The following is a 9,316-nucleotide window of genomic DNA, read 5'->3' as shown; positions in this document are numbered from 1 at the left end:
ACCTGAGACTTTCAACAAGAGTGCCGATGCTCTACCAGCTGAGCTATGATAGTATTCTATAAAAGAAATAGATTTTAGTGATTAGCATGGATTAACACATTCTATAAACCACTAAAACAAAATATTAAAAATTAAATACACAGTTATTGAGTGGATGATGTATGACACATCAGGATTTGAACTAGATGTAAATGTTCAGAAATAAGGTTATTTATTTATTATAAAATTATGTGTGAATATTTTTGCCTTTAAAATAGTTTACTTTTCCCATTCTCCTAGTTTAATTTAATAAAATTAAAATTGCCAATCATCCAATGCCTGAAATAAAAGGTAACATACTACATTTTTATATATCAATAGTAAAAGTAAAAGGATAGCCAGCCAGACAACCATAATAATATTGTGCAAGAATGCACCCAGATAGATTAAGGGTACTTGGAAATCAATTAACTACTACTGTACTTAGTTTAGTAAAAGGATTTTGATCATTTACATAGTGACCTTGTCCTGGTAAATACAGGTGAACCTTAGAACAATATCATAATCAACATTTTACCTATACCTAATTACCTTTACTAACACAATGACTAAATAAGCTAGGATTAAGGTTAGTTTTAGTTATTTCTCCAAGTTTCTCCTAGTCTTTACCTAATAACATACAATATGATAAATCTTATGATTATCAATACATTTTATGGATAAAGAAATAATATAAAAAACATACCAACTATGCTTTTAATTGTTTTCTCAGATTTTCTGAGATAATGGGATTGTTCGTCCGCCGAAACTAGATCACCTTAAAAGAAAATTAAAACATATTATTATTATTATTTCAATTTAAATAATATGACTTTCAAACATTTGATGAAAAGAAAAACTTTAATTCAGTAGATGTTACCTTCAATTTCTTCGTGCTTTTTGGCCTTCTCTTCAGAAATGCGTTTTCTGAGAGCTTTGCTCAGGCCTTTGCATGCATCTTTGCACTTGTATATTTCGGCAAGCGAAACAGATTTAGATTCGTATATTGAAATGTAGTCCAATATTTTCACAAAGGAGCACAGGTAGTGTCTTAACGTGGAGCCAGCAAGCTTCAATTGTAAATGGCTAACAGCACTAAACAATTATTTTTAAAAAAATGAAAAGAAGAGTACAATACACAAAAATCAAATATTAAAATATGTAATATCTTCAATATGGTAATTAGGATCAAGTGATTCATGGTAACTTCACATGGTTTAAAATTCAATTCAAATTCAACTTAACATTTATTTCTTCCTTCAAGAAAATGAAGGTAGCAGGCAATAATACATTATACTCACAATCTATAGCTGAAATTTAAGAAAACTTTTTATTTTAATGCTAAATGAAATTTAAATTGTTTGGCTTCTTCCTTTTTCTATTAATATAATTGTAATAAAAAAATGTTACGTCTTTAATATCTTTGGAGAATATCCCTTCTCCCCTGCTTCACTCCAAATTCCCTCTATCCCCTTTATGACCTGTGCTGCATGCTTTGCCGGTATTTTTAAAGTTTCTAACATGTAGGCCTTGAACCGGCTCATTGTTGTAGATGGCTCTATAGAAGTTAAAAAGACTTTAATGACATTAAAAATAAGTCCATTCTTGGAAAACAAAGTTCAGGATCCGAAAGTTGACCCATGACATAATTATTATTATATTACAATTGTTATTACAGTAATTTTATTTATTAGTGTCTGGGATTGGTTATCTAAATTAATAGTAATTATTTGGGATAAAGAGAACTTTGTATTTGACCTAAATGTAGTAGTTAGTAGTAGAAATTAGGTAATTATAATTCTCCAGCATAGATAAAATGAATTGTTTTTGTCAATAAAAGGTACACATTTATTTTTAAATTGAAACTATTAATTATCTATCAAAAAATGAAACTTTATAATAATTTTATAAATAAAAGGTTACCTGCAAATTTACAGACTTTTTGTTGTCTGAACTTAATATATTCAGGACTGCCAACCAAAAAAAAAATGTAAATGTATAACTTACCTATATAACTTTGATTTGCATCACAATTAAGCTAAGAAATTAGCATGGATTAAGACATACAGCGAAAATTAAAGTATTTAAAAACAATTACAAAGTAAATAAAAAATAAACATGCATGCAGTAATCTGGTGGATGATGTTAATATGAAAGTGTATGCCACATCAGGAATTGAATCTGAGTGATTACCATAGATTAAATTAAAATAAAATAAACACACAAACACATTCTATAAACTACTAAACAAAAAAACATGCATGCAGTTATCTGGTGGATGATGTTAATATGACAGTGTATGCCACATCAGGATTCAAACCCGAGACCTTCGACAAGAGTGCCGATGCTCTACCAGCTGAGCTATGATAGCATTCTATAAAAGAAATAGATTTTAGTGATTAGCATGGATTAACATATTCTATAAACTACTAAACAAAAAAACGTGCATGCAGTTATCTGGTGGATGATGTTAATATGAAGGTGTATGGCACATCAGGATTTGAATCTGAAAAATTAGCATAGATTAAACTAAAATAAAACAAAACACAAACACATTCTATAAACTACTAAACAAATAAACATGCATGCAGTTATCTGGTGGATGATGTTAATATGAAAGTGTATGCCACATCAGGATTTGAACCCGAGATCTTCGACAAGAGTGCCGATGCTCTACCAGCTGAGCTATGATAGCATTCTATAAAAGAAATAGATTTTAGTGATTAGCATAGATTAACACATTCTATAAACTACTAAACAAAAAAAACATGCATGCAGTTATCTGGTGGATGATGTTAATATGAAAGTGTATGCCACATCAGGATTTGAATCTGAGTGATTAGCATAGATTAAATTAACAAAAATAAACACACAAACACATTCTATAAACTACTAAACAAATAAACATGCATGCAGTTATCTGGTGGATGATGTTAATATGAAAGTGTATGCCACATCAGGATTTTAATCCGAGTGATTAGCATAGATTAAATTAAAGTAAAATAAACACACAAACACATTCTATAAACTACTAAACAAAAAAACATGCATGCAGTTATCTGGTAGATGATGTTAATATGAAAGTGTATGCCACATCAGGATTTGAATCTGAAAAATTAGCATAGATTAAATTAAAATAAAACAAACACACAAACACATTCTATAAACTACTAAACAAATAAACATGCATGCAGTTATCTGGTGGATGATGTTAATATGAAAGTGTATGCCACATCAGGATTTGAACCCGAGACCTTCGACAAGAGTGCCGATGCTCTACCAGCTGAGCTATGATAGCATTCTATAAAAGAAATAGATTTTAGTGATTAGCATGGATTAACACATTCTATAAACTACTAAACAAAAAAAACATGCATGCAGTTATCTGGTGGATGATGTGAGATATGAAAGTGTATGCCACATCCGAATTTGAATCTGAAAAATTAGTATAGATTAAATTAAAAAAAACAAAAACTGAAACACATTCTATAAACTACTAAACAAATAAACATGCATGCAGTTATCTGGTGGATGATGTTAATATGAAAGTGTATGCCACATCAGGATTTGAATCTGAAAAATTAGCATAGATTAAATTTTTAAAAAACAAACACACAAACACATTCTATAAACTAGTAAACAAATAAACATGCATGCAGTTATCTGGTGGATGATGTTAATATGAAAGTGTATGCCACATCAGGATTTGAATCTGAGTGATTAGCATAGATTAAATTAAAATAAAACAAACATACAAACACATTCTATAAACTACTAAACAAATAAACATTCATGCAGTTATCTGGTGGATGATGTTAATATGAAAGTGTATGCCACATCAGGATTTGAATCTGAGTGATTAGCATAGATTAAATTAAAATAAAACAAACACACAAACACATTCTATAAACTACTAAATAAATAAACATGCATGCAGTTATCTGGTGGATGATGTTAATATGAAAGTGTATGCCACATCAGGATTTGAATCTGAAAAATTAGCATAGATTAAATAAAAAAAAAACAAACATACAAACACATTCTATAAACTACTAAACAAATAAACATGCATGCAGTTATCTGGTGGATGATGTTAATATGAAAGTGTATGCCACATCCGAATTTGAATGTGGTGGATTTAAGCATAGATTAAAATAAAACAAACACACATTCTATTAAATACTAACAAAATAATAAATAATTTTAAAGTGTACTGCATGTACACCTCAAAATTTGGACCTGAGACAGAGTGGTGATACTCTACGAACTCTAAAAAAAAGATTTTTGTAATTAACATACATATTTTAAAAAAAAATAAACAATAAACAAACAATTATAATAGTTGGAAATACATTACTACTCTACACACTATTTCTTGGTCTGAAATAAAACAAAAAATTTAATTTAACATTTGATTGAACATATATCTGCTAAAGTTGAAAGAATTTTAACTTACAGGGAATTTATGCTTCCTTTGCAGATGCATGTCATACCTTGCCAGGTTTTTAGCCGAACATCCAGGCACACTGCAGGAATGTCTGGCCTTTTTTTTTCCCCCTTTATCATTAGTATCTAGAAAACTTTAAATGATACACTCATGATAACTAGATAAAACATACAAAACTGTTTATCATTTTTCAATAATCCAATCACAGTATTCAATTCACCCAAAAATAGAAACCATTGAGAATGTTTGGTTTTCAATACATTACAAGTGCAGTTTTCGGTTTCCAGTATTGGTAGAGTTAACTAGTAAAATATTCTATAAAAAAGAAACTGCAAACAAAACTAAGATAAATAAAAATATGTAATTTATTATATTTAGCTGAAGAAACTCCATGTTATACTTAACAATATGTTATTTATAATTTAGCTGGTAACCACATGAAAAAAATTGTTCATAATGAATGAAGTACTCACCTTTTTCTAGCATCAGCAACCATGTTTTTAATTATTTCTCTATTTATTATTTTGTGGGCCTTTTCCAGATGGCTGGCAAGGTACCTGCTTATGCGGCCACACAGAATGCATGTTAACAATTTTCTGTTCTGTAGGCAATAATAAACCATGACTATTTTGAATGAATGCTTTAAGGTCTATTCATTATCAACAACCAATATCAAAATATAAAATTTTATATTATTTGTATTCAATAAAAAAAACTATTTTAATGAAGTTAAATAATTTAAGACTTCAGTAACCACAGATGTAAACTACAACTATCTACGGTAATTAGATTTTTGATGCTAATCTACAGGGAAAATTTAATCTAGCTAAATTGATAATAAAAAAAATGAGGAAACAAAGTTTAAGTTAATATTTTACTTCAAATTAAGTACAAAAGTATATTCAATATGCTACTTTCCCTTACAGCTTTCTTCTTTTCTATGTCCTTCCTAATAAAAACAAAATACAACACATAGGTATTAAAGGAAAAGTACTGATAAAGTAATATAATATTTCATGTTAACTGTATATAACTACCGTATTTTTATTTTTACATTATTTAATAACATAGCATTTAGGGCCTAAGTGATCCATTGGCTGTTTATTTTAATTACAGTATTAGTCAAAAAATATTATATTTACTTTTTTCCCTTCTTTTGAAAATCACTATACCTAAACAAATTAAAAAAATATTGTTATGGTTATAGTAATAACTAAAGTTAACACAAATAAGGATGCTCAATAGTATATGTTTTGCTACATAATAAGCTCAATCTAGAAAAATAATACTGGTAAATTTTAGAAAATGATAAACTATGTTCATTCTAGAATGTCTAAATACAAAACAGTTCATAACTTACATCTCAACTACCTCCTCTTCTTTTTCCTCGTCTTCTTTCTCGCTTTCTTCTTCTTCTTCTTCCTCCTCCTCCTCCTCCTCCTCCATCTCCTCCTCCTCCTCCATGTTTTCCTCTTCCTCCATTTCTTCTTCCTCGTCTTCTTTCTCATTTTCTTCCTCCTCCATGTTTTCCTCTTCCTTATTTTCTTTCTTCTCAAATTCTCCATCCTCACTTCTATTAATAGTTCACAAAGTACACACAAATATTGTAGGTGTATTAAAATAAAAGTCGAAAAAAAAAACTATTTATAGACCTACTATGAAATAATATAGAAATTATATAAGCATGTATGTTTGCACAAATTAGAATAGATGTTTGGCTTTAGGTAAATAAACAACAGTATATATCCTATTCTTCGTTAACAAAATAATTTCAAGTATTTATTTTTTAACAAAAATAAGTTTGAATTGTATGGTGTGAATAATAAAGTATAAATAATTACGTCAAAATAAAACAAAATTGTAAATTTATGGCAAAAATGGTTTATCACAGATAACAAATCACCCGAGTTAACTAACTGGTTAATTATTGAACCGATTAATATTAAAATTTGCAAGGTAGGCTCAAATTAAACCCTAGCCATCAGCGCAAGATCAGTAATCTGGATGTCGTGGTTCATACAAACACAACAGATTTATTCTCAAATTGGATACTTACACTTTGTCAGACATGTAGTCTTCTTTGCTACTAATAATAAAATTAAACAAATATTGTTAGTTAATTTTTACTTTGAAAAACAAATACAGGCTCTAATTATTAACCTCTTTTATTTCATTAAAGCAAATAATTAAAAAAATCATTTCAAACCCTTACTTTTTTATCATTATGAATAAAAATGAATAAAGGTTTGTTTATAACATGTCATTTTTCAAGAAGGCTGTACCAACGAAGATACAATATTGGAATTAAAAATAAAATACTTACCATCTAAATTTGTCATGGATGTAAAAATGGAGTAATTTATCAATAAATTTCTAACTATACTTACCAGTCTTCATGATTAAAAAAAATCGCTTTCAGTTAATTCATCAGGTTGCTATAAAAAAATAATGTTATTATTATTGTATATTTGTTACAAATAATTAAACTAAAGTTATCCGTAACTATTATTACATAGTGCAGTATTATTATTACTTTTCTAAGGCTTAACCTTACTTTTATATACTGTACTTGAAAAAGTTGAATTCCATGACTAAGATAAGCTCTAGATAAATGGATTATTACATTTGTGATTCAGCCAAGGAGCATTATCAGTACGGGACATGTCAGCTCATTTAGGAGATTAGATTAGTAATGACGTACATTTTATAAAAAGTCTGCTTTAGCGATAACATTTTATAAACTTAAAATACCAACAACTGACAACAACCATTTGGTCCAGCATAAAATCTGGATGTTTCAGTATACAAAGCGAGTTGAATCGCTCCACCAAACCTGGAATAAATCATCCTGGATTCAGGTAAATTTAGGTAAATGAATTGTTTACTTACGGGTGAATTACAAAAACGGTCCATTTTGAAATAATCTGTGGAACAAATGATACATTTTTTGAAGAAAAAAAAAGCACTGAAGCCAGGGGTAGCATATACTTGCTAACGAGAAGGGCCTACTGTGGTCCAACTTTTAATACCCTCTCCTTTATGCTAGGCCTAGGGGCCTACTCTAACCTAGCTAGTGTGGTATGATTGATAGGCCTAGCTAGAGACTAGGCCTATACATGACATAGGCCTACACCTAACCTCCTATCTAGGCTACAGACAGATTCAGCCAACTAGGCTAGGCCTAAACTATTATTAACCTAGCCTAGGCCTAGCTAGGTAGACCAGGCTAGTAGGCCCTATAGCCTGGCCCAAGGAGGTAGGTTTAGTTCCTACCCTATCTAGGCCTAGGCCTATAATAATACTTTAATACGCAGGCCTAGGCCTAGCTAGGTAGGCTATGCCTCCTAGGCTAGGCCTAGCTAAGCTAGCTAGGACCTAGCCTAGCTAGGAGGGCTTATTAATTATTGTTAGGCCTCTAGCTAGCTAGCTAGGCCTAGGCCTAGCCTAGCTAGGCCTAGACCTAGCCCTCTAGGGCCTAGGCTAGTAGGCCTAAGCCTAACTAGGGGCCTCTAGGCTAGGCCTGGGCCTAGGCTAGGCTAGGCCACAATCATTTTATGGTGGTATTTTTTTATTTTGGCCATTTAAAACAAAAAATCTCTGTACTTTAGTACAGGGATTAAGGCACTTGGTTATGCAATAAAAATTTATGTTAGGATAATAAAATGTAATAAAAGTACCTAGCTTATAGCCTTACCTTTCTACAAACAGTCTGTTTTAACGATCAGATCAATACAGATGAATTTAAAAATTTAAAAAAACACCGCGTCCGGATGGGTTTATTTATAAAATTAGTGAAAGAGGCTGAATGCCAGTGATTACCTAACTGCTGAAAATTCTTCAATCGACGCGAGTGCATCTGAAATCAGCATAATTGCACCCAAAAAACAGGTTGCATCGCGATATGCTGATCGGCCGCCGCTGATTAGCATTGAAAAGTTGCATTGTGCGCTCCCTCGCTGATCTATCTCTCTCTCGCTGATCTATCTCTCTCTCTCGCTGATCTATCTCTTTCTCGCTGATCTATCTCTCTCTATCGCTGATCTATCTTTCTCTCTCGCTGATCTATCTCTCTCTCGCTGATCTATCTCTCGCTCGCTGATCTATCTCTCTCTCTCACTGATCTATCTCTCTCTCGCTGATCTATCTCTCTCTCGCTGATCTATATCTCTCTCGCTGATCTATCTCTCTCTCGCTTATCTATCTCTCTCTCGCTGATCTGTCTCTCTCTCGCTGATCTATCTCTCTCTCTCGCTGATCTATCTCTCTCTCGCTGATCTATCTCTCTCTCGCTAATCTATCTCTCTCTCGCTGATCTATTTCTCTCTCGCTGATCTATCACTCTCTCGCTGATCTATCTCTGTCTCGCTGATCTATCTCTCTCTCTCGCTGATCTATCTCTCTCTCGCTGATCTATCTCTCTCTCGCTGATCTTTCTCTCTCTCGCTGATCTATCTCTCTCTCGCTGATCTATCTCTCTCTCACTGATCTATCTCTCTCTCGCTGCTCTATCTCTCTCTCGCAGATCTATCTCTCTCTCGCTGATCTATCTCTGTCTCGCTGATCTATCTCTCTCTCGCTGATCTATCTCTTTCTCGATGATCTATCTCTCTCGCTGATCTTTCTCTCTCTCGCTGAGCTATCTCTCTCTCTCTCGCTGATCTATCTCTCTCTCGCTGATCTATCTCTCTCTCGCTGATCTTTCTCTCTCTCGCTGATCTATCTCTCTCTCGCTGATCTATCTCTCTCTCTCTCTCTCTCTGATCTATCTCTCTCTCGCTGATCTATCTCTCTCTCGCTGATCTATCTCTCTCTCGCTGATCTATCTCTCTCTCTCGCTGATCTATCTCTCTC

At 32.1% G+C, this 9,316-nt stretch overlaps 1 protein-coding gene and 1 long non-coding RNA gene across 2 annotated transcripts; both read right to left on the bottom strand.

The window, feature by feature from the left end:
- Window positions 1–1,012, bottom strand: LOC140049568 (uncharacterized). Its single transcript, XR_011845305.1, has 3 exons — window positions 899–1,012; window positions 725–796; window positions 1–56 (listed from the first exon to the last, which is right to left on the bottom strand). It is a non-coding gene; the product is annotated as an uncharacterized lncRNA (long non-coding RNA).
- Window positions 1,013–5,268: 4,256 nt separating this feature from the next.
- Window positions 5,269–8,414, bottom strand: LOC140049614 (uncharacterized). The gene is made up of 7 exons (XM_072094548.1): window positions 8,160–8,414; window positions 7,355–7,389; window positions 6,853–6,900; window positions 6,522–6,551; window positions 5,826–6,038; window positions 5,608–5,637; window positions 5,269–5,414 (listed from the first exon to the last, which is right to left on the bottom strand). The coding sequence occupies exons 4-7, from the start codon at window positions 6,533–6,535 to the stop codon at window positions 5,345–5,347; spliced, it is 327 nt and encodes a 108-aa protein (XP_071950649.1). The 5' UTR covers window positions 6,536–6,551; window positions 6,853–6,900; window positions 7,355–7,389; window positions 8,160–8,414; the 3' UTR covers window positions 5,269–5,344.
- Between the last annotated feature and the right edge of the window lie 902 nt (window positions 8,415–9,316).

This window comes from Antedon mediterranea, chromosome 5 (genome assembly GCF_964355755.1).
Source record: "Antedon mediterranea chromosome 5, ecAntMedi1.1, whole genome shotgun sequence".
In the NCBI taxonomy this organism is placed as follows: Eukaryota; Metazoa; Echinodermata; class Crinoidea; order Comatulida; family Antedonidae; genus Antedon; species Antedon mediterranea.
The sequence above is the reverse complement of the archived record's forward strand: the minus strand, read 5'-3'. Positions and strand labels throughout refer to the sequence as shown.

Coding starts and splice junctions, on each gene's coding strand:
- LOC140049614 (XM_072094548.1), bottom strand. Junction 5,638..5,825: donor GAAGAGGAGGTAGTTGAGAT/GTAAGTTATGAA, acceptor TAATTTGTTTAG/GTATAGTGATTTTCAAAAGA. Junction 5,415..5,607: donor TTTCAAAAGAAGGGAAAAAA/GTAAATATAATA, acceptor TGTTTTTATTAG/GAAGGACATAGAAAAGAAGA.